The following is a 25,253-nucleotide window of genomic DNA, read 5'->3' on the forward strand; positions in this document are numbered from 1 at the left end:
TCATCCTTATGCTGTGACCTCATGGTCACAGCATAGCCACTGCCCTCCTGCCATGCATCTGCATTCCAAACAGAAAGAAGGGAATGGACAAGGGCAAAAAGTGCCTGTCAGCTCATTCTGCCACCTTTTATAGACTCTCGCACAGCATGATCGGAAGTATGCTGCAAACACCTCTAGCTGCAAGGGAGGCTGGAAAAGCTAGGCTTCTTAGCTGAGCACATTGCTGCTCTGTATAAAATTGGGGTGTTATAAGTAGGTAAATAGGCGAGAAATATGCTGGCTAGCAGTCAGCAACATAGTTCCCATTACTCATAGAAATGTGAAATCTGAGCTGGCCAGAGCCAAGACTAGAAATCTAGTCTCCAGCGCTGTGCCTTTTTCACCATATCAGCACTTTCTACCTTTTTATCCACCACTGGGAGAAATCAACTGCATTTATTTAAACAATTAGTTTGTTTTCACAATTTTTATTAGCCAAGGACATGACATAGCCATTTAGATCTTTGATAAGCATGACGTAACCCATATTATCACACTAAGCTTTTTTTAAATAACAGCCATAAACAGATCACTTGACATTTTTTATGAGCACCTGAATCCTTGCCACTGGTAAATGCAGGGTTTCTTTCTCTTTTTTTTGTTTTAAATCAGTAAATAAATAAATAAATACATTTATTTATTTATTTATTGGCTACATTGGGTCTTTGTTGCTGTGCACAGGCTTTCTCTAGTTGTGATGAATGGGGGCTTCTCTTGTTGCAGAGCACGGGTTCTAGGTGCGCAGCCTCAGTAGTTGTGGCTCTTGGGCTCTGGGGTGCAGGCTCAGTAGTTGTGTCACACGGGCTTAGTTGCTCCACGGCATGTGGGATCTTCCCGGACCAGGGATCAAACCTGTGTCGCCTGCATTGGCAGGCAGACTCTTAACCACTGTGCCACCAGGGAAATCCCAAATAATTGGTGCGAGTCACTTCAAAGACAACTTTTGAGGTCAGTTTGGCTTTTTTTTTTTTAAATATTGAAATTAGCTTGCCGACAACCATTACTGTCTGGGGACCCGTTCATTTTTTCTCAAGTTCTTATCAAGCACTTACAGTGTACAAAGTGCTCTGCTATTTGCTGAATAGAAGCTTGGATTCTGGCCTCAGCATGCTTGCTTCCTGATGGATGGCAGATAAGAAAGCCAGCCTTTGTGTTGCTGTGATGGGGACTCCCGGGGTGCTGTCAGGGTCAGGGGCAACCTGATTGAGAACTACCATGGCATTTGGCACTGAGCAAGTCCAAACCAGCATGACTTACCCCCGTTCTCAAACAGAGTACCTCCTAGTTGTAAGCATGCAGAGCAAAGCAACAGCAAACAGTCATGCTTTTAGATAACTAAGTACTGAAGAATCTAGACATACAAAATGTGAGGACAAGGCTAAATCCCCATTTCTTTATGTGTCAAAGCATATATATATATAGAGAGAGAGAGTTTAGAAGTCAGATTGCCCTGATTCTGAAAACATGCACAAGATGTATTAAAACAATAGCTATATAAACCAAAGATTTATTGTGCAGCTTTCAAAGAATCCTGCCAGTTTCTGTTCAGACGTTTACATGCTCTATAAACCTTTCTAAGTCCATGATCCTCGTGGCCCAAACAGGGATCCTGTTCTTAGTGATGAAACATCTGAGGGTCTGAAGTTAACAATATCTCCCAGTTTGGCCAAGAAAAATATACTGCAGAGAATTATGAGAATTAAGATAACTTTCCGGGAAGTTGAGGTCACCAGGAAAGGTTGGAAGAGTGGAGATTCATAGACAATAATAGAGGAGGAAGGAAGGAGAGGTAGCGTAGGAAGGCAGCAGTTATCACTAGATGGCAAGGCCCATCAGGACAGGGCCCATTCTTTATTTTTCCTCACGATATCCCGTATCCTTCAGCCTCGTGCCTGGTGTTGGGAAAGCACTCAATAAATATTTGTTGGACAAATGAATGAGTGCATGGATTTGGCTGAAGGTAAACAGCAAGTTCGGGAATACGAGGGAGTTCTTTCCGTCCCCCACGTGTGATAATAATACAATATTCAAGTGCGTGTATTTGGCAGCATTTAGGGAGGTGCATAGCATGGTGAATAAATGCTCGATATGCATTTGCTTGGTTTTAATTAAGAGCGTCTACTTTCATGGGCATGAAGAGAAATGCTGAGCTCAAAATTATTTGATCCCCTTTTTGTGGGATCCTTGCTGTGGTATTTGTGTAGTTTGGTATTTGTGCCCACACTAAGGACCCTGAAGAAGGAGTCGTCCCTGGCGCTTCATCACTTTCACAGCCATGGCACTTCCTTGGCATAGGCCCCCTTGCCTAAGTGGTAGGTTCACTGAGCTTTCTTGTATCATATTGGCAGACTTCTTTGCCTCTTAGGAAAACTTCTTAACTTACGTGTAGAACACGCTGGTGCTCCTCTCACTGGAGCTGAATCTAGTTTGTCTCTCCTGGTTTAGTGCGATTGAATCATCCCAGGAAAATGAGAGGCAATTAAGCACCTGTTGCTACCAAGGTGCTGAAATAATCTTCCAGCAGATCCAAGGTGTTTGTTTATTATTGGCATATGTCATTTGAGAAAGCATTACATTGTCTTTCTGCAGTCAGAATTGGCTTTCCAATGCAGGCGTCACAGACCCGACAAGCACCACCTCTGAGGAGCACTAAAAAGAGAATAAGAGGGCTTGTGAACCCTGGGCAAGTGTAGCTCAAGTGCCGGTGCCCAGCCTAATGGGAAACGTCATCTATGGGATTTGAAGGAGTTGCATGGTAAAGAGGAAAAGTAGCTTTTTAGCAAAGGCCCTTTAAGTCCCAGGTCAGGAAATTATTAAATTCATTAGCCAGATACTTACAAACAGCTATTACTGTCCAGCCAAAGGAAAAAACAGTGCCAGCAAATGTTTTAAAACTACAACTAAACAAAAGTCAGGAAGCGTGTAATTAAAACTGTACCTTTCTTGTATTGTAAAGAGTTTCACTGTGACATGGAAAATATTTAAAGGAGAAGGCTGTTTAGCTAATTTGTCTGCAAGTGAACTGTTTAGTGGAGAAGTATCCTAAATTAACTGTAAGGCCACCCACCGAGTGAGCCTCATAAGGGCCGTGGCTGCTCAGCTTGGTTTTGTGTAACTGTTCAATAATTACTAGATAAATGCATAACTAAAAGCTCTATTACACTAATAATTTGTACTGAGATAGATGTGTAGGACACCCTGCTGGGTTAATTTGTCATCCCCACAGCAAACTTCTAAAGAGAGCTCTTCTACAGTGGAATCTGTTAATATGTGGTCCCAAGGAGGGCAGGTTAGAGCAGTAAGACCAATTGGCTCTTTAATCTCTTAAAGAGGCAGAATGCCTCCCTACCACCCCCCACTCCCCCCGTGAGTGCCTGAGAGAAGAATAGGGTGATTGGTGATTAAGCACGTGGACCCAGATTTGAACTCATCTGGACAAAAGAAGCTGCTCTCCCTCAGAATTCCTTGCCCCTTCCTCTGTCCAACTCTCTCCATCTCTCCCTCCCTCTCTTCCACCCCCCCTCCCCACCCCCAACCATAAATCCACACATGCAGACACAGTGAAGGCACTGGTTCTGAGCAAGGTTTCTTTGAAATTATGTCATTGATAAGACTTCCGGGTATCACTTATACTATAAATCACATAGTCAGAAAAATCCCAAGCAGGTCTTTCTGGTTTAGCTTAATATAATGTTGATTCCATGTTTAGATTCATTCTTTATTTTTCTTTTTTCAGAGTAGAATAAAAAGTCAGTATTGGACTTGTATCTCCTCTTTATGTGAAATGTATTCTTCTCTCTCTCTCTCTCTCTCTCTCTCGCTCTCACACACACACACACACACACACACACACACACACACGCTGTTTTAAATATGAAGCTCACATTTGAGCTTCAGTGCAGGGTTTTCAACCTCCCCGATTGACAGAATCATAAATCATGTTAAAGTTAAGTGAATTACTGTAGCCTGGAACTGTAGCTTTAACAATGTTTATGTAGTATCAGTGTGTCATCCATGTAGGCAAAGGGGGGTGAACGCTGGTATTTGAAATGGGAATGTACAGTCCTGTTAATGCGGCTACAGTATCACAGAGAGTCACCCATTTCATGCCACATCCTTTGTATCGTTGAAACTGGTGTATTTAATCACTCACACGTATGGAATGTTTTTAAACATGTGTATTTCTGCAGTAAATTTACATTTGCCGTTTCTTAGTATTAAATGGCGGTTGCTTCCTACCCTCCCCCCACACAATTCATTTTTCTTATGCACAAAACACATGTGAGGAGCATCAGAGTTTGCCAGGTTGTGTTACGGTAGTAAGGGACCTAAGAGGCAAATACCGTGAAAGGAAATCAACCATTTGACCCCTGAAGAATAATTCAAATGGAAGCAGCAGAGCACAGTGAAAAGAACATGGGCTGTGGAGTCAGCCAGCGTAGAATTCAAATGCTGGCCGGCCACTTGGGATCGGCATAAGCTTGCGCCAGTCACCCGTCCTCTGCTGGCCCCTGTATTCCCACCTGTGCTAAGACTTTCAGGTGTCAATAGGAGGAGGAAGTGAAATGACACATGGAAAGGGCCACGTATGTGATTAGTATGTTACCAAATGTTAACTGTCTCAGAGTCCCTCCGTCCCCTTGTCATTTTTTGCTGTCTTTTTATGTGGTTCTCTTGAAAGGATTCGCACTTCCCTCATTCCTCACTCCCCATCCCCAGTTCTCTCCTCTGTCTGCTCCTGTGGGTCCAGAAGGAGTGTGTGTTTCCCTTCACTGGAAGGAAATTCATAACCTAGAAGAGATGGGGCCTCAGGGAAGTGAGCCAGCCTGGGTACCCCATCCCAGCACTCTTGTGTGGTTAGAAGAACAGGGGAGTCTCTTCTGTGGGGCAGGTGATGATTAGCCCACAGCCATGGTGAAGACTTTGCTTTGGCTTGTCTTTGTTCAGGCATGGCTCTTGCTAAAGGGATAAGCACCATTGTTATTTATAAGAGTCAATTCAGCAAATAATTTTTGAGAATATATCATCTGTCAAGCACTGTGCTAGGCTGTAATGAGCAAACCAGACAAGCCAATCCTGCCCCTGCAACCTAATAGAACAGATGAACAAATAATTATTACTTGGATGAGATTCATGAGAAGGGAATTAAAGAAAGGGATAATATAGCACAGGTATTTAAAGTATTTGTGGGGATTTGGATTTATTTATGTCAGGATGTGTGGGTCCCTTCTATTGGCATACAATATGGATTTAGAAAACCTTGGTATCAATGAGGGATATCTCTAGATAGTCCTAAATCCTCAAATTACTGAATACCATAATAAGAGCTATTGAATTATTGCATACCCAGTAGTGAACAGAAGACATGTTAATAAGCACCCTTTCAAGTGAAATATTCTTTCAAGTGAAAGAACCCAACCAGATTGCTTAATCACCCCTCCATTCTCCCCAAAAGAAAGTAAAGGATTGGTTCATGTAACTAAAAAGTCAGAGGGTTTGTGGCTTCAGGTAGAGCTGGATCCAGATGCTCAGGCGATCCCTTCAGAAATCTACATCTTTATCTTTCTCAGCTCTGCTGTCCTCTGTGTGAACTTCATCCTTAGGCTAAATCTCCTCAGATCATGGCACTGATGATGTGAGCAGCTCCAGGCTTAATTCCCACCAAGGTAACAATCCCAAGGGAAAGAGAACAGCTCTTTCACAAGAGATCTAGGGACGGTCCTACCCCTGGATGGCTCTTGTGGCCCTGGTTTGGGTCATTTGCTCACTTCTAAAATAATCTTTATGTTTAAAAAGTAATGGGGTGGGGGAGCTGCCATGGTGGACGGCAGCCCCACAGAGGGCACAGTGTCGGCAGTCCTGGCCCCCAAGCTGGGCAGTAGCAGTGTCTACTTTCAGAGCCCCCCTGGGGCTGCAGGTGAGGGCCCAGTGAGGCGCCAGGGGAAGGTCACGGTCAAGTATGACCTCAAGGAGCTATGGAAGTGCCTCAACCTAGAGGACTGGATCCTAAGGCAGCTCCCTGGCCTCTATAACTGCCAGGAAGAGGAGACCCTGGAGCTGGATGATGTGGACGAACTCCTGGACGTGGAGAGTGATGAGCCCTGGCTGCCAGGGTTGAGGAACTGCTGGTTGACTGTTACAAACCCACGAGGACTCCATCTCTGGCCTGCTGGACAAGATCCGGGGCATGCAGAAGCTGAGTGCACCCCAGAAGAAGGAAAGGTCCTCCACCCAGGTGAACAGTGGCTCCCACAGGACAATTGCTCCCCCCGACCTCGTAGCAACAGCAACACTGGGGGGCCATGTGGCCAGGCCATGGATGGGGCCCCCCGTGCCTCTTCCCTGACAAAAGAAAAAAAAAAAGATGATGGGGTTTCTCATTGGTGTGACTTGGGTTACATCCCCACCCACAGAGCTGGGAGGAGGGTAAAGTCTATGCTACTGACGTAGACTGGGGTGAAGGGAAGGCTAGTTACCCAAAGAAACATTAGCCCTGTTTCCAGAAGAAAGGGTGAAGAACTGCTGGGCAGGCAAGGCTGAGAGCTGTCCTGTACAGGAGATAAGAGCAAAGCTGTCCTGTGTGCTGGCAGTGGGCTTGGCTCTCCCACCAGCGAAGTGATTTTGTGCTGCAGGTAGGGCTTGCAGAGCACAGGCCAAACCCTGGTCTTAGAAGAGTGACACTTAGTCCAGGCCAGGAGCCTCCAGGGCCATGAAAACAGTTGAAAACAGTTCAACTCTTGATGCCCGATTATCTCCTGTTGCCACAGGGCACTGCATGACCCTGCCTCCTTTTTGTATATCTTAATGTATCCTAAAAACTCAAGTCTAAGGATAATAAATAGCCCAGAGTCAAGCACACTGTCTGGCACATGGTAGAGTCTCAACACATGCTTTTTAAAGTCATGAGCCCACTTATGTACTAGGCACCTACATACAGTAATTCTAATTCTCAGAAAAAAAAAAATCTCTTAAATTAGTGCTATTTTACCTAATTTACAGACAAGGAAATGCAGGTTCAAAAATGTTACGTAACTTTTCCTAGACTCACATAGGGAGTGAACGATTTCAAACCCAAAATAGTGGAGCTCTAAAAACCATACAGACATATAATTTCCATGTTTCAGCATAGGAAACCAAGGCGCGTAGGAGGCTGACGCAGAGCTAGTTGATATCCAGCCTGGGGAAAAGCTTTGGTACCTTGACTTCAAACACTGGACCGATTCTTCTCATACTTCCTCTCCTTGTGTGAAATCTGCCTCAGTAGGAATAAATCCCGAAATCCTATAGGGTGAATTCAGGCGGACACTTCGAAATGTGTGCTTTAGTAATGGTGATGCTCAGAAACCGGGTCTCGAACTGCAGTGTATACCTGCCAGTTGGGTGGGGGGAGTGGGGGGATGGCCATGAACCAACCGTAGCTGTGTTCGATGTGGGGTTTGTTTGTTTATTTGCTTGGTTTTGCCTTTTTTATTTTAAATGTCAGCGAAGATTCAAAAACAGTGCAGGTCCCAGAACTTGGTAAGCCTCCCATGGGCTAGAGAACGTCCACAGAGCTTACTTTTGAAAGTCTCTTTTGCAGGACTGCCCTTCCAACAGGTCGTTTGAGAATTAATTCTCTGCCTGTTTCTGTTAACCTCTGTGATCCTCCAATCTATGGTGGTTGTTTTTTCCTTAGATGGTTTGATGTGTCTTTTATTCACCCCTTGACTCACAGTGTTGCTTGCATATTACGTAGAAGCTCAAGTTCCCTTCATGGAACTGAAGTCTTGTCAGCTTTGAGTATTAAACAGTCACTCTTCGTATCTCCAATAATCACAGCTGTCGTGTGGCATCTGAATGCATGTCACATTAGCCGTCGTGGCAGCTTAGGTGATCCGTGCACAAATATGGTCTGTTCAGAGAAGAGGTCCTATCAGGACCCAGAGGCTGGGGCTCACAGAGCTTGAACCGGCACATTCACTCAGGGTTTTTAAAATTCTAAATATCACAGCCTTCCCAAAGCCACAGGCTCTTAGAGACTGAGTCCAGATATACCCTAGAACTTAATACCCCAGAAACATTTAAAAAATAATTTCCTTTAAAAACCACATACTCCCTTGTTTCGGACTTTTCAGATTTCAGTGTTGTTACATATATAGATCAGTCGTACTGAGTTATTTGTAAATGTAATCCCAAAGACTGAATTTCATTGAAAGTTAAAGTTAGATGAGCTTCCGCAGCTGTTTAGTTCAAACTCCTCATTTTGTAGATGAAAGAACCAGAGGAGAGAGAAGTTGCCCACATGTAGCACAGGTAGAGACAGAAACAAAACTAAAACTTGTGTCTTTATTTAACTAGAAAATTTTCCTAAAAAGTACCCCAGAGCTTCTAAAAAACTTTTAAAGCAGCTAACATATATTGGATCTCTGGTAAGCAACTCCCAATAACCAGCATGGTGGGACATTCAAGGGCAGGGGTAGAGATCTCCATTGTATAAGGTCATGAAGAGGCCACACTCTGATTTGGTCAAAAGTGTACCTGTGGAGACTTCCCTGGTGGCACAGTGGTTAGGACTCCGTGCTCCCAATGCAGGGGGCCTGGGTTTGATCCTTGGCTAGGGAACTAGATCCCACATGCATGCCACAACTAAGAACTCGCATGCCACAACTAAGGAGCCCTCGAGCTGCAAATAAGGAGCTCTCCTGCCACAACTAAGACCCAGCGCAACCAAATAAATAAATATTAAAAAAAAAAAAGAAGAAGAAGAAGAAGAAGTGTACCTGGGTAGCAGGGGTCTACATGGTAAAAGGGGAGGTCGGGATGGACACTTAAGGATTATAGGTCTAAGTGAAAAATAGAGTCTGGAAAGAGACAGCCCCATAGTTCTAAGTTTCTAGGTTTAGTCTCAAAGTCTAACATTTAAGTAAAGGTAGGGATTCAGTGTATATTTCATAAAAAAAAGAGCCTTTACAGTCATTGTTTCTGTGGAATCTGTGGTACTACATCAAGGTTGCTTCTTTTGTTGCTTTGGTTTTGCATTTTGTTGTCGACAGAACTTTTTTCGAGACCCTCCTGTCATATCCATACTGAGAGCTTACACTCTTTTATCAATATTTATGGACTTATTTGTGCAGCAAACAGATAGGCAACAGGTGCCTCTTACTCCACTGTTCCTTTACTCCTGTGTATTGTACAATTTGAACAGGTCCCTGGAACATAGGAGAAAATTCCAATTTATTCATTTCTCATCCCCATCCTTACCTATAATAGTATTACAAATAGAAGAAGCTATTTATTGATCATCACTTGACCATATGGTCAGGAACTGCTCCATGTGCCTTATATATATTGTCTCATTTAATCTTCAAATCTATAAGGTGTAAGCCCCATTATACAGATGGCAAACAGAGAGAAGCTTGGAAACTTGAATCATAGATGGCAAATGATAGAGCTAGAATTTAAATCCATGTCTGTCTGACTCCAAAGCCCATGGTCCTTATATCACTCTACTTCTCTCCCCTCCTCTCCCCTCCCCTCCTCTCCCCTCCCCTCCTCTCCCCTCCTCTCTTCTTCTCTTCTCTTTTTTTATTGAAGTATAGTTAATTTCCAATGTCATGTTATTTTCAGTTGTCAGCACAGTGATTCAGTTATACATATATATGTATACATATATATATAAATTTATATATATATATATATATATATATATATATATATTCTTTTTCGGATTCTTTTCCCTTATAGGTTATTACAAAATATTGAGTATAGTTCCCTGTGCTATACAGTAGGTTCTTGTTGGTTATCTGCTACTTTTCTGATTCATACATTTAACTTGACATGACATACACATGGATGTGGAAAACCAGCACATACCCAAGGATTATTAAATAATGGTGAAACGGGACAGTCAGAGAGTGACAGTGAACAATTAGTGGAGATACAGAAGGCAAGCAAGTTGCTTTGGAAGACTTCAAAAAGAAGGAACTTCAGCAGAAAGGCCAGCTGGGACAAGGACACGGTTTGGTAGGGAGGAAATGGGAGGATTGTCTGGTGCATTGTCTTGTGCTCAACTTACAAGCAGAGCAGGTGTTTAGAGAGTAAACAAGAATTATGTGGGAATACACCAGGGGCCATCAAACTATGACCCACCAGTCAAGTCTAGCCCTCTGCCTGTTTTTGAAACTAAAATTTTATTTAACATGGCTATACTCATTTGTTCATGTAATATCTATGTCTGCTCCTGCATCTAGTGGCAAGAGTCAAGTAATTACAACAAAAACCATGAGGCCTGCAAAACCTAAACTATGTCTTCTGTGGCCTTTATAGAAAATGTTTGCCAACCCCTGGTCTAGACTGTAAACCAGGGCCTTTGAGCAAGAAAGGTCTTTAAGTAGCTAAAATTGATCTAAAGTAAAATTTGAAAAGACCTTGGCCTGCCCCTCTCCCGCCCCCCTCTCTCTCTCTCTTTTTTATTTTTGGTCTGTTTTTCCAAAAGATGTTGGAGTTTGATCTCTATCCTGAAACTCTACCTAAACTCAAATGAATAGAATATATCAGTTATCTAGGCAATCTACTGTAACAGGAAGTTACTCTGTTTGGTAGCAATAATATAAAAATTACTGATGTTTTGCAAGTCATCATGCAGTGTCATATATCCCTCTCATTTGACACACCCAGGTTCTTTCACATTCATCTCAGTGCTGTGAAAGATGGTGTGCTATATGTTTGGAAAACCTTTGCTTGAATCAAAGATTTATTATTTAGAAAAGGTTCCACCTCCTAAAGGTTTGAAAACCATTGGCAATTCCTCGTTCCTCATGTCTCTGTTACAATAAATCCCATAACTCCAAACTTCTAGGCTTTCGTAAATGGCAGGTCTGATTCATGCATGATTTATAAATTATAGCCATGGACCATTAAGATAGATTTCTCAGCTTTAGGTAGGCTATCGTGTTATATACTGTGGTTTCGAATTTCTGAAGAAGCAAACTATATAGTAGTTGACAACCCAAATAAGTCAATTTCCACTTGCCCTTATAGAAGGCTTTTTTTTTCAAGTGCAATTTTTTTCTTCCACTTTCTGCTCCTTTTAGAGTTCTGCCTTATTAAAATCTTTACTTTTAAATATGAGTATTCTGGAGTTCTTAATGCCACCTTGTACTTTATGGAAATGGTTATTTTTGTCTAAAGAACATTGTACTGCTGAAGACAGAAGAGTAGCTTTTTCTTCTAATGGTGCTAACAGAGCGACACAGTTTGGAATCTCGTCTGTTACCACTGATCTACTGTCAGTTTACAGTAAGACTGAAGTTTTACAAATGCCAGGGCTTGGGAGTGGTCACTCATTCTGTGAGGGAAGAAGACTGTGTGTAATGCCGTCTTAAGAGCACACTACACCTGAAGGAGGATTACATTTTATGGTTTGCACTGCTCTCTCGACAGCTTATCTTTAGAGCCTCCTGTAGAAGAGAGACTAGGATCTGAGGGCTGGTGGTGGAAACCAAAAACTAACATGAATCCAAGTCTCTGTCCAATCTGTGAGAGTCTGCAGTGGTTCATGGACAAGAAATAAAGCAATTAAGGCAATGTCAGGGCTAAATAGAAGAGCATATTTCAACCATTAGAATTCTTGGAGGTTGAATTTGGGCAAAACTGCTGGAAATGGTAAAGACAGGTGACTTTCTTCTATCTCTTTTTCTTTCCTAAGATTTAGAATGAAATACAAGATTCCAAACCTATCTGGCCACGCCTCCCTGGTATCATCTTCTTCGAGCTAGAATGTATGTCCATAAAGCCTCCTCCCTATAGTGAACTCTTAGACCAAGAATCAGTTGTTGGACTATATGTCTCTCAGCATACACAATAATACAGTAATGACCTTGACCTTCTCCTTCCCCAGTCTTAATCCTGCCTTAAAGGAGGAAGAATTTTTTTAAGTTAAAAAAATATGTATTCAATCACATGGAATTTTAAACTTTTTCTCTTTCAAGCTAAAACCGACAGTCCTTTAAATAATTGGGGCCACTGCGTGGTGGGCAGGCAGCACGGGGGTGGGGGGATGCAAACAAGTTAACCAACCTGCCTGACCTGCTCTCTTGTTTTTAAGTATCCAGTAATATGATCATTTTGCAGTAAATAGCTGAGCCTACATGTTTGGGAAATTCTGGGTCTCTGCTTCTTTAATTCTGGCTACTGTGTTCAGAATGTGTAGGCAGTGCCATTCCAGCTAAAGAATCCTGATCAAATTTCCTTCCTTCCCATCTTATTTGTATCCTATGTGAAAAGCCCAAGTGGTTGTTTGAAACTAGTTTGGCCTCTGGTTAAAGTTTAAACTAGTAGTGCGATCCATCCAGCATGGAGTGTTTCTGACACTTCCTGCCACTCCTGACCTGGGGTACTAAGAGTATTAGACCCCAGAAGCAGCCAATTTTGTAGTGCCTTTTAATACACAAATTGTATTAACATCAGCATGGATACAGATGGATGCATTGCAATAAACTGTAACCACTTGAGAAAAGCCTTTATTGACTCTCAAGTAAATAATGCACATTTTAAAGGATCTAAATATGCATTTACATAATGTGCTATAATTTTTTATTGTGTCAACTACTCACACACACACATCCATAAGAGATGTTTTTCTCCATCAAAAGTTTGGACTCATACCATTTTTTGTGCATTGCATTAGCACCATGCCAGATTCACAATGGTATTTTCTCTTCTCTAGGGCCTGAGCTGACCATCTCAAAATACATTTAATGAATTTTGCTGATTGAATGATTCGTTGATTGAGTTCACCCCAGTGATGCTTTCTAAAATAATTTGTAACTACTTGGGCAAAAACTTAGGCACACTAAAAACATCTAATCAAGATAAAAGAGAGAAAACAAGAAGTAGGAAAGAAGGGAAGCCAAATTTAGACATGGCTGAAATCTGAAGTCTGAGCTTTAGAGCAATGGGAGCACCCAATTCAGTCTCATTGTTCAGGAAAGGAGTGCTACTAGCAGGTTATCCAGAGAAAGAGCACGTATTTAATAATATTGAATAGTACTTTGTGATGTCTCTAACACAACTGTTTTCTGTTTGAAGAAATTAAAGCTCAGGATCTTGAATGATTTATATCCAGTTCAACTGTGGACTAATGGCTGAACCAGAATGTCCAAGGCATGAGAAAGTAGGGGTTGTAAAGGATAACCCTTCGCAGTGCAGACTCAGCAGTTGTCTAATTTGAATCTACAGGCTAAATGATTTCCTGGTATTAATTAAGAATTAATTGATCCTTATAAATCATCCATTGTAGAATTAACTCCATATGTATCATGTGTTCTTAGGACTGTGTTAAAATAAACTCTATGACACAAGAAAAAGGTGAATAAATTATTTTTAGTAAAATACAGAGTGAAGTAAGCCAGAAAGAGAAAAACAAATACCGTATGCTAACGCATATTTACGGAATCTATAAAAATGGTACTGATGAACCTAGTGGCAGGGCAGGAATAGAGATGCAGACGTAGAGAACGGACTTGAGGACACCAGGGGGAGGGGAAGCTGGGACGTAGTGAGAGAGTAGCATCGACATATACACACTACCAAATGTAAAATAGATGGCTGGTGGGAAGCTACTACAGAGCACAGGGAGACCAGCTTGATGCTTTGTGAAGACTTAAAGGGGTGGGATAGGGAGTTTGGGAGGGAGCCTTAAGAGGGAGAGGATATGGGAATATACGTATACATGTGGCTCTTTCACTTTGTTGTACAGCAGAAACTGGCACAACAATACTGTAAAGCAATTATACTCCAATAAAGTTTTTTAAAAAGGTAATAAAGAAACTAAGGTCTACATTTAAGTTGTTAATGATTTTCTTTTACATAAATAACAACAACAAAAAGAGGGCAAAGATGTTTATTAATAATTAAGAGAAGGATTCCATGGTCCTGTTAAATTATTTTCTCTATCAGGTTTCTTTAACTTTTATCTTTCCAGTCTTTGCTCAAGTGAATTTTTTCCCTTGGGCAGCATTCTCTGCTGGCCATCACAATTTCATAATCTCACAATCATTCATCACTTTCCATCGAGCACCTGAAGCATTGCCACTTTATCATTAAGGTCTGCTTCCTGGAGGCTCTTGACAATGGAGTTGTCACCTTTGTGTTTGACATGCTGTAAAAGTTGAGTGTATCATTTTGTTGTGCTCAGTACATTCCCAGCCTCATTTGGGAAATGCCACATTCCATCTCTAACTAGAAACTATTCAGTCAAATGCAGGGCACTGGGTCAAAGTTTCTTGCTACCAGAAAAGATGACCATACCATATTAGATGAAAAAAATTCCATGGCCTCTTCAAAGCCAATAGCACAATTTGCAGTGTAAGAGATGACCAGAGCCATTTAACTTTTTAGCTGCATATTTTAACTCAAAGACAATAATGGATTCCAAGATTTATCACTCAGTGTATGAAGTCCTGAGTTTTAAGTTTTACCAGTTTTTCTACAAGCTCCCTGGCTCTCTGCCAGGTTAAAAAAATTTTTTTTAAGTTTATATTTATTTGTTTGGGTACTTTATTAATTTCTGTACTACTCATATATTCAGTCACTCATTGTACCATCAACAAGTATTTACTGAGCGCCAGACACTATTTGGGGGATGACAGTGAACCATTAAATAGATGGAAAAGCTATTATGAAGATGGAGAAGAGAGAAGAGCCAGTACGAGGGGTGAAAGGTAACAAGAACTCTGATTCGAATCGGTTATGTTCAAGATGCCCTCAATTGTATGATTGAAGACAAAACTTTGTGTTGTCTCAGTGTTGTATCCCAAGCCCATAATAGGAGCCTAGAAACTTTTTGGATAGATTAAAGGTTGCGTGAATGAAAGGATCCCATCAGGTCATCTGCAAGGTATGGACTGGACTGTTGCTTCCTCTCCAAACTCCTGTTGCTACTCTTTAAAAACCACAGTTTCCATTCTGAACCTCAGAGTCCTAGTCACTCCAATTATTAGTCAGAAAATGCCCCAGTCCTACAGATATTTCAGTAGGGAACAGAGAACCCATGTCCAGAGACCAACAGAGATGCATCCTTTTTTCACAATCCTCAGCCATGATGGTGGGATGGTGGTAGGAGGGTGAGTCAAAAATTATCCACACTCTAGTTATTATTAAAACTTCTGTTGACCTCACTGTCTTATCAGCGCTTTCCATTCAAGGCTGCTGTCTCCCCAGTCACTGCTGTGCAGGTGTGAACATGTTACATCAGCTCATTTGTAACTGCGGTGTGAGCAAAAATGGATGCCCCACTTGCGATTTGCATGAAAGAAGAGCAGCGTGCAGTGATTCATTTTTTGTGGTCTGAGGGTGTACTTGGTGCCATTATTTATCAAAGACTTTGTGTGCAGTATGGAGACAGTGTTCTGTCACGAAGAAGTGTATATGAATGGGTAGAGAAGTTCAAGGAAGGTCACACAAATGTTAGCCATCAAGAAGGAGCTGAATTCACTTCTGATGAAGAAGTGAAGACAGCGGTACATTCGTGGCTCAGAGCTCAGCCTAAAACATTTTTTAATGAGGGAAAAAAGCTTTGTTGACAGATGGACAGAGTGTATTGAAAAGCAAGGAGATTATGTCAAAAAATGATGTATTTGTCTTTTCTAAAAGTTAAATTCTACAGCCAGCATGCGGATAATTTTTGACTCACCCTAGTAGAGAGTGTGGCCAGTCTTGCTAAGTTGCTCTTCAGTTTTATGAGTCACTCTCAATATTACGAAAGTCTTACTTTCCAAATATTTGGGTATTCCTTTGTGTTCTCTTTGCAGGGGCTCCTTGAGTTTAAAGATTTAAACTGCAGAAAGTAAAGGAAAAATAAATACTCTCGTCTGCTTTTACTTGGGAGGTGTTTTTCTGGCCCTCATTGGGAAGTGAGAGCTGCCATCTTGGCATTACTTGGTTTGAGTGTCTTCAGCCCTTCCCATGTGCTGTTCTTACCCTTCAGCAGGCTTTACCAATCACCCTTCCACTTCAAGGGCAGGAGTCTTCCCAGGAAAAATTATTAAGCACCTCACATGCATTTTTTTAATCTAATGTAATCTTCTTCCTGTATCAGTGAAACTCAGCAGGGTTCAAATATAAGGGAGTGAGAGTTCTCTGAGTCTTTCATCAGTTTGTGTGAGCAGAGGGCCAACAATTTAGCAGGGGTCACTACCCACCTACTCAGCCTGTGGGTTCCCCTACTCTAACATCTATGCATTTCTGAACTTGGCTTTGAAATGGCAAAAAAAAGGGCGGGGGGCGGGGGGCAACATAAACCTTCCATGTAACGTGAGGCACCCAAATTGCATGGGTTCATTAAGTGATCATTTACTACAGACTTCAAAAAAAAATTTCATCCTGAATTAGTCCCTAGAAATTTCCTTGAAAGGGGTCTAAGAGCTTTAACAATGAATTATTGTCTATGGAAAGCTCAGCATGAAAGGAGACCCATATGTGCAAACTAGAATTTGTCATATGTAATGTCAGTTAAATCAGGTCTAATCTACCAAATACATTTTTTATTGCCTGCTTCATTAAAAAGGCTCTTAAGGTAATGAATAATCTTCAGCTTCACCAAGGATTATTAATGCCTTTATAACTCATGTCCACTGGAAATAGAAAGACAGCTTGAAACTCTACCCTAATCTAACCTCCATGTTTGTCTTAGAGCTTTAAGGAAGAAAATCTATCAGACCTCTCCAGTGTCAAATACTGTCACACGAGCAGTTACTAGGTATTGGGTCAGGAGAAGAAATTTTAAAAGGGAAGTTAAATCTGGTTTAAAAGCTGTGGCAAAGCAAGTCTCTCTCTTGGTAACCCTGATGTTTTCTTTTCCTACAGCAAGTCCACACGCGACACCATCAACTCTTCATTTTCCGACATCACCCATCATCCAGCAGCCTGGGCCTTACTTCTCCCACCCAGCCATCCGCTATCACCCTCAGGAGACACTGAAAGAGTTTGTCCAACTTGTCTGCCCTGATGCTGGTCAGCAGGCTGGACAGGTGGGGTTCCTCAATGTAAGGAAACTTCTTTTTTTTTTTTTTTTTTTTTTCAATTTCTTTAGAAATATTAACCGAATGTAAAAATAACAAGGGGAGACCTTATGACCATGTGACGTTGTGCTCTGATGTCATGTTGACTGACTGCAGGCAAATGTCATATTTATTCTAGATTGTGGGAAAGTTAACTTACTCTAAGAGGGATTGGCCAGGGTTTAAAAACAATGTTTGTGTTAACTTCGCAACTGTCAAGTTTATGGATATAAATCATCCCGAGGGTGAACTATATAACCTTCTAAGGTCTGTGGGTAGATAATTCCACCTCATGCATACTAACCCAAGGGCTCATACAGTTAACAAAATAGAAAGACCAAATAATTTTAAATAATGATTTTGGGTGGTAGGGAGAGGTAGGAGGAGGAGGGGGCACAGATGTTTCAGATCAACTAAGTTGATACTTTTAAAAAAATAGTCCTCTAACACTTTACATCAAGTTGACCAGTACTTGAACTCAAGATGCTAGAAGTAGTTTGTTATAGTTTGTTATTTCTGCAAGTAGTTATCTTTCCCACTTATCTTTGTATAAAGCTAAACAGTATTCAATAGCTTCGAAGGAAAGTTTTTATTTTTTTCTCAAATAAACCAAATCACAATTTGAAACAGTATTTCTGATGTAAAAGTGATTTTTTTTAAATCACAAATTTCGTTTCAAATATGGAACCAAATGTTTACAATGAATAGCTCTATCCCAAGACCAATAATAATAACAATGAATTGGAAATAATGACCAGCATAAAACCAAACGTGATTTTCCTTTTCTCCTAATAACTGCACGCGAAGCCATAGATGAGCCATAATTATTACTGCCCAATTTAGAATATTATATCACACCACCCTATCACCAATTTTCTTCCCTTGAAGAAATACCTGATGCTGCATATCTGAGACAGAATAGGCAGCTTTGACTAATGTCTGGTGATGTGTTAGCAGATACATTTCTGTCTAGACAACAAATCAATATGAGCCTTTTTTCTTTTTGCTTGTGTATTCATTTGCTTGGCTTATTCTAAAGCATTCACTTATGGACTTTTAGCCCACTCAGAAATAACACACAGGCAAGTTTGTTGGCAAGAAAGCACAGCATTCTGACTGTCAGATGAGATTGTCTTTGAAGAACAATACTAAATATATAAGTGAATGTTGATGAGGGAGTGAGACTTCCTCTGCAGAATTATTAAGCTTAAACTTAAAAGCCTGGGACAGTAACTGAATTTTGATTTGGAACTGGAGCCTAAATAAGAGCTGTTATTGTTGGTTGACTAGTGTCACTGAAGACCGGAGGCAGAAAGGCCACTTGGGAAACCATGAAAAGACTGACGTGGGCACCAGCATCAAGCATCTGACTTTTAAACCTCTAACTTTGTTTTAATCGTCCTGGCTGTCATCCTATATAACTGTCAAATGACCGGTTTTGCATTCTGATCAAAATTTTACAGGGTTTAAGGCAGGTCTCTTCATGGAACTGTTTCGAAAAACTTGAAAATGAATGGATTTTATTGCTTTCTTCAGAAGGAAACTTTTCTTTTGTTAAAGAGCTGTTCCTTGGTTGTTCTAACATCAGGCAGCCAAATAAATATGACTCTTATGGCATATGCTTATATAATTTAAATCAAAATTAGAAGTGATATTTTTCCTTAGCAGAATTTTGACAGCTGAATTCTAAAGTTTCTGTGCCTGATGTTATACAATATGTGAAAGAAATTTTTTATGTTCACTTAACATATTTATTAAATGTTATATAATATCAACTTTGAAGAGTGAAAATAAAATATTTTTTTAATCTCAAGTGCATATTTAGGAAACTTTGTTATATCTGTATAAATAGACATGGAATAATTCCACAATCTATAAAACACACATTAAATTAATATTTAATAATCATGAGAATGATGACAAAGGTCACAGTTACGCAGAATCAAAACATTCCAAGCAGAAGTTCGCAGGTCATTTTATAGAATCAGATGCAAAGAAGGTCAGAGGAATTCAAGAGGTAAGTTTAGGGTGCGTGGAGCATGTGTGCCTAAGACTGTACTTTTGTGGAATGCCTTAAGAGCAACCCACAATTCTTCATCCATATGCTCTTATAGAAGAATTCAAGCAGCAAGAATACTTAGTAATTTACATAAAAGGCGCCTAAGGAATCCTTTGTTTTCAGTAGCAGCTAATGGTTCTCTCTGTGTCTTCTTTTTCCTGTGCGTGTTCTGTTTTGTTCCCACCCTGGCAGCCCAATGGGAGTAGCCAAGGCAAAGTGCACAACCCATTCCTCCCCACCCCGATGTTGCCGCCGCCGCCGCCACCACCGATGGCCAGGCCTGTGCCTCTGCCGGTGCCAGACACAAAGCCTCCGACCACATCAACAGAAGGAGGTGCAGCCTCACCCACCTCACCAAGTGAGTATGGCTGAGACGAGGCGCCGGTCACTCACAAAGCTTTATGCGTTTGAATCCACACCGAAGCGTGGCCCCTCACTGCACAGGCTTTCGTGAAAGGCACATCCCCGGTGATGGTTGCAGCATGCGTTTGCAGAACCAATACCAGACCAAAGCAAATACCACTCTAGGGTACTACCAACTACCCCAGGTGTGGAAATGACTGGGTGTTTGGGTGGATGCAGTGGTGGAACTGCATGCCAAGACTGAAGTCAACATATGAAGTGTTAAATTTTGCGTGTTGAGAGGCTTTGAATGCTGTCCTCATGATCATCAAACAGCATCTACTTTTATGCATTCTTATTAGCAAAAAGTTCCTCATACGTTTGTAGAGCCCTGCCTTCCAGTAACTTACAGTCCAAGAGAAATGCATGTGATGAGCTATGAAGGTTACGCACGTCGTCCATCAAGTAGGAAAAAAGCCTTTAGATCAAAGTAACCAATTCAAAGGTGTGTGCGTTGAATAGTCGCCAAAAATAAGAGGCTGGCAGAAGATCAGAGCTAGTAGCCATGGCAGTTGCATGGCTAGGCTTGGCAGAGGGAGGAGACAGAAGATGAAATTGGAAGGAAAGAGAAAAGAAATCTTGGCTCCTCTCTGAATAGTCTCGGAATGTGTGATCAGACACTATAGGATTTCAAAAGCTTTTGGGATAATGGGAATCATGACTTGATGAATTAGAGGGCGAGCAACTCTCCTGATATTTTAAAGATGACAGGGAATAGGAATAGCTTGAACACATAAATTTGGCTTTTATTAGTACCTGAAACAGTGACAAAAAGAGTGACGGCTGGAGGCAGAGTTCCCAGGTGATGGATGAACTACCTAACCTTGACAGGGAGTGTGATGAGCACCTTCTCTAAAGCTTTACAGAGAGATCAAAGCACAGGAAAGAATGGGAACTGTGACAGTGACCCTAAGGAAGGGAGATCTTCATGGAGGTGAGGCTGGATGCAAGGAATCCACTGAGGATAAGATGGGCATAGACCAGGAAAGAAGTGTTAAGAACTTGAGCAGCATTTATAGAAGTTGAATGGAGGAGAGCACAAGAAGGAATGTCTTACAGACAGAAGCTTTGGGATTGGACAACCACTTGGATGAATGTAGTGAAGGATGACTCAGACATCTTAGTACTGGGGACATGATGGTATTGAGTATAGGATGGAAGGGGCCAAAGAGAAAAAAAATGAGCCTCTGTTGATATTGTGTTCATTGGATTTAATTTTGGGGACACTGAGTCCAAAATGTCCCTCATGGGCGTGGATGACCTTTGGGTTATCTAGTATGTATTCATTTTGACAATACATGTAGCAGTGAGTGATGTGTGTGGATTCTGGTTTTATAGCAAAAAGATTGAAGTCCAGGAACAGTTTGGGGTGGGGGGACTTACTTCTCTTGGTAAGAGGTGGTTCAATACTCTTTAACAAAGCAGAAAACTCTGAGTGTCCAGTGACATAGGAAGCAAACCAGGCTTGCTCTAAGGATCTCAGAAACTCAAGAAGCTTCTGAGAAGCAGAAGCTCATAGGCATGTCCTGCTTATTGTGTACTCATGTAACACCTTCAGAGGAGTCAGAGAGCTAACCATCTCCAAACTCTATTTAAATCTAGTCACTGAGGATGTTGACTTACACATTGGCAGCCACGTGCTTATGGTGCTTATGGGGCTCTGTACATGCCTCTGGGTACCGCTTTTTGTTCATCTTCTCCCTGTATCTTTAGGACATAGGCAGAGCCCTCAAAAGGCTTTGCTTCACATTCTTTTCATCCTAGTTAGGCAGTATCCTCACCTCCACCATCAGTGTCTCATGCATCCATGGTGCATTTTCCAGTAATGGGGATGGCCCTTTTCCGAGGCACCGCGGACGAGCGGAAATACCCTGCGCAGCTAGCTATTGAAGTCTAAAGGATAGGGGCTTAAACCCCCACTTTTCACATCGCTAGCTGTGTTTCCCTTCCAATCCCAGTGTCCTCATCTGTAGAATGTGGGTGATAATTCCTAGCTGGCAGGGTTATGTGAAATCAGCCACGATAAGCAACGCTACCAAATAAGTTGGAGCATTTTATTATCTGCCAAAACTCTTACCTAGTGGAAGCCTAGGTAAAGCTAATGAGAAAATATGTCTGTAGGACATGTAGAAGCTACTCAGTCCTTCAATCAGGTTGATACCTTTGGGTCCATTCTCTGGACTCCACTCCGTGGATTGAATCTAATGCCTTGTATAAGAAGATACCCATGGTCCCCTTGTGCCCAGCCTCAAGCATTCTTTCAACATGATGGGAAGAAGTGTGGAGGGGGTCTGGGCAGATCCAGTTCATATGGTTGCATGTTCATTAGCACAGTGTTTAGAGATTTTTAGGAAGAGGATATCAGGAAAGGGAACCCAAAGTTTGATATTTATGTAATAATTGATACTTACTTTTTGAATCCTAGGATTCCAGGAATGTAGACAAAACAAAGTGTTCTACTGATGGCTTTGAAAGCTTTTTATGATCATAAATCTTAGCCTTGTTTCTGGTCTTTTCTGGGGTTTGCTGAATTCACAGTAATGTGTTGTTTCACAGCAATATATCACCTGACCATCTTCTCTTTATTATTAAGACAGTGATATTCTGGGAAACCTGTAATTTATAGCATAGGAGAACCCTCTCAAATTAAAAATCTCAAAGTCCACCAGTCCATAGTGGAAGAGATTTAAGAATCCCCACAAAATAAATCCTCTTCCATGCCCCAATTTCTGAACCAATTGATAAATAAAATAGAAGAAAAAAAATCAGATGGAAGACTAGACTATAACCTCTACTATTAGAGAATTTATTTTTTAACTACAGGCAAATGTGCTTCCTAATACTGAAACACAGACAAATCCACCCAGTCACTGGCAGTGCAGGACCACCACAGGCCTTTCCACGGGAGGGGGCTGCCCTCCTGTGTAGAGCTGATGGAGGTCCAGGTGGCCGTGCACTTCCTGCCAGCACCTGACTCCCAAAGGGAAAGAGGAGAGCAAGGGGTGGGATGAGTCACATCCAGTTTCTACTTCCAGTGGCAACAATAAGTGAGAGAGTGGAGAGGGGCCGAGAGTGTATGGGAGGGAAAAGATACCAAGAGTGATGCAGCCCCTCTCCCTTAATAGTCATCTTTCATAACTACCTTCTTTCATTCATTTATTCATCCTTCATATATTGAGTATCTGTCATGTGCCAAGGACTGTGTTAGCCGCTTGGGATACAAAGGTGATTCATCCCTGCTCTAAAGGAATGTGGGATTTATTGCAGGAGACAGCTGGGAAGCGGGTGGCTCACACGGACAACACTGGGACAGAGGTGCGCATAGGTGTCGCAAGAGACTTGGGAGGGAGTTGGGTTCAGGTGCAGAGCCTCAGGTAAGATTTTTTCGGAGGGAGTGACTTCTAAGCTGTTTAGTAGGAATATCATTCTGGTGTTTTAAGCCTGAGAGAGAAGGTAGAACTTCTCTTCAGAAACCAGCTTGTGGGTGGAAGGAGGGGGTGTCTAAAATTGGATTACCACTAGATAAAAATGTAGAACAAAAGTATCATTTCATAAATTCTGTGCTTTCTTAGAAATTAAAACCACAGGATGGTTGGATCCTGTTTATCTTTGTCAGTTTATTAGAGCTCAACTTTAGCAAGAAGAAACATCACGACAGAGTATTAAGTACAGATGTTCAATATCCCAACGGTATGTCTGAAACTGAGACTTTCTCAAAAACACTAATTGTATAACCTAGGACAGCCTTTTCTATTGACAGGTTTAAGATGACTTGCAACAAAATAAGATTTTAAAACTAAAGTTGGAAATCATGCCCAGGATCACCTATGATACCAACTTTTCTGGGCCTGGACTCCCATGTCTTTTAACGGGAATAATGCTAATTGCTCTACACACTCTCATAGGTAGATTGTCAGGATGAACTGGGGTGACAGATGTGCTGCGCTATAGACAGTTAAAAGTCCAAGACATCATTTTTAATATGCTCTTATAATAAAATACAAATGGATGCCAGCCTAAAGCAGAGTATGTATTTTAAACTAATCAGTTGCCTCTGGCACCCATATGCAACTTTGCAGCTGTGGCCCCGAAAACGGGGTAAGGCAGATTTGGGGGGGAAAATGTTTGCCTATAAAATAAATATATTTTAATGGGAAAAATCCTTACCAGTGCTGTAAAAAAACAGTAGAAAGGGTGGAAATAACAGTTCTGCTCTCTCTCAAGGAGGACATTCATACTCTTTGATGCGTTTGGAGAAAGATTGATATACTCTGCCAGATCTCTTTAGGATACCATGACACATAGAAGGAACAACTGGTAAGAGGAATTCACAATGGATGGGTTCCATTCCCACCGATTAACTGGGTTTAGATACCCAGTAAAAGAATATCACTTCTTTCATTTATTCAGTAAATAGTTACTGACTATCCACAATGTGCCAAGCGGTGTCCTAAATGCTAGGATTCTGCAGGAAATGAAAGAGATAAAAATCCCTGGTCTTGTGGAGCTTTCATTTTACAGAAGAAAGAAAGACAGTGAGTAAAATAATGAGTATAATAGGTAGGCGTGATGTAGGATGGTGATACATAAGCGCTGGGTGGCAAGAGGAAGCACAGAGGGGTTGGGGTTAGTGGGGGTGGGTGATCGGAGAAGGCCTGTCTGAGAAGGGGAGATCTGGACCAAGCTCTGACAGAGGTGAGAGGGTGAGCCATGAGACTGTAGAGACAGGAAGAGCTTTCCAAGCAGGAGGATCAGCCTGTCCAGCCTGCATGTTTAGGGAACAACCCGGAGGCCAGTGTGGTGAGACCAGAGTGAGTGAACGAGGGACAGCTGGGAGAGGCCAGGCCTGAGAAGTAATGTGGGTGACTGTGGATGTGACTGGGAGCTGGGGGGTTGCGGGGGCATGGAGGAAGGCGGCAAATATTGGAGATTCTGTAAGAACCATTGTTAGGACTTTGGCGTTTGCTCTGAGTGAGACAGGGAGCAGAGGAGAGATACTACCTAGGTTTTAACAGAACCTCTTTGAAGGCTTTGTTGAAAATAGATTTCAGGGGGCGAGAATTAAAGCAGGCATACCAGTGAAGAGGCTTTTTTTTTTTTTAAATCATTAAATATAATGAGTGTCTTTTACATGCCAGCCACTATTCTAGGCACAAGGGATCCAAAAATGAACAAAGCAGACAATCCCCTTCCCTTGTGGAGCTTACATTCTAGAGGGAGGAGACAATCAATGATTAAAGAATAAGTAGACTACTAAGTTATGGACCAGTAAGTACAATGGGGAATACTAAGACAAGGAAAGGAGGAGGCACACCATTGCAATAACGCAGGCAAGGGTTTAGCCAGTGACCTGTACCAGTATCAGGGCAGTAGGGGTGGTGAGGAATATTTGGAAGCTAAAGCCGATAGGATTTGTTGACACATTAAATGTGGGTTAAGAAGAAAAAAAACAAAACAAAACTAGAGAAATCAGCAATGACTGCTAGGTTTTTGACCAGAGCAATTGGAAGGATGGAACTGGCACACACTGAGATGGGAAAAGGTGCAGGAAGAGCAGTTCTGGGCAAGGGGTGGGCATCAGAAGTTTGGTTTGACCAAGTTATATTTGGAGATGCCTCTTAGGTATCCTACTGGTAAGGCTAGTTAAAATAACATCCTACCTACAGCAGTTCTTTGCAGTGTACTGAGTTTTTCCACATGCACCATCTCATTGA

General features: G+C 41.6%; 1 protein-coding gene and 1 pseudogene across 6 annotated transcripts in view; both read left to right on the plus strand.

Moving 5' to 3' along the window:
- NFIA (nuclear factor I A) overlaps positions 1-25,253 on the plus strand; it is a 368,285-nt gene that overhangs the window by 292,216 nt on the left and 50,816 nt on the right. For 4 of the 6 annotated variants that reach the window (XM_057712696.1, XM_057712713.1, XM_057712726.1 and 1 more), the window contains exons 8-9: positions 16,885-17,063; positions 19,330-19,495. In XM_057712696.1, the coding sequence (XP_057568679.1) occupies positions 16,885-17,063; positions 19,330-19,495 (345 nt within the window). The remainder of the gene's footprint in view (positions 1-16,884; positions 17,064-19,329; positions 19,496-25,253) is intronic. The other 2 variants (XM_057712704.1, XM_057712735.1) reach the window with 1 other exon arrangement.
- Positions 5,857-6,385, plus strand: LOC130858535 (protein phosphatase 1 regulatory subunit 14B-like; annotated as a pseudogene).

This window comes from Hippopotamus amphibius, chromosome 1 (genome assembly GCF_030028045.1).
Source record: "Hippopotamus amphibius kiboko isolate mHipAmp2 chromosome 1, mHipAmp2.hap2, whole genome shotgun sequence".
Taxonomy (NCBI): domain Eukaryota; kingdom Metazoa; phylum Chordata; class Mammalia; order Artiodactyla; family Hippopotamidae; genus Hippopotamus; species Hippopotamus amphibius.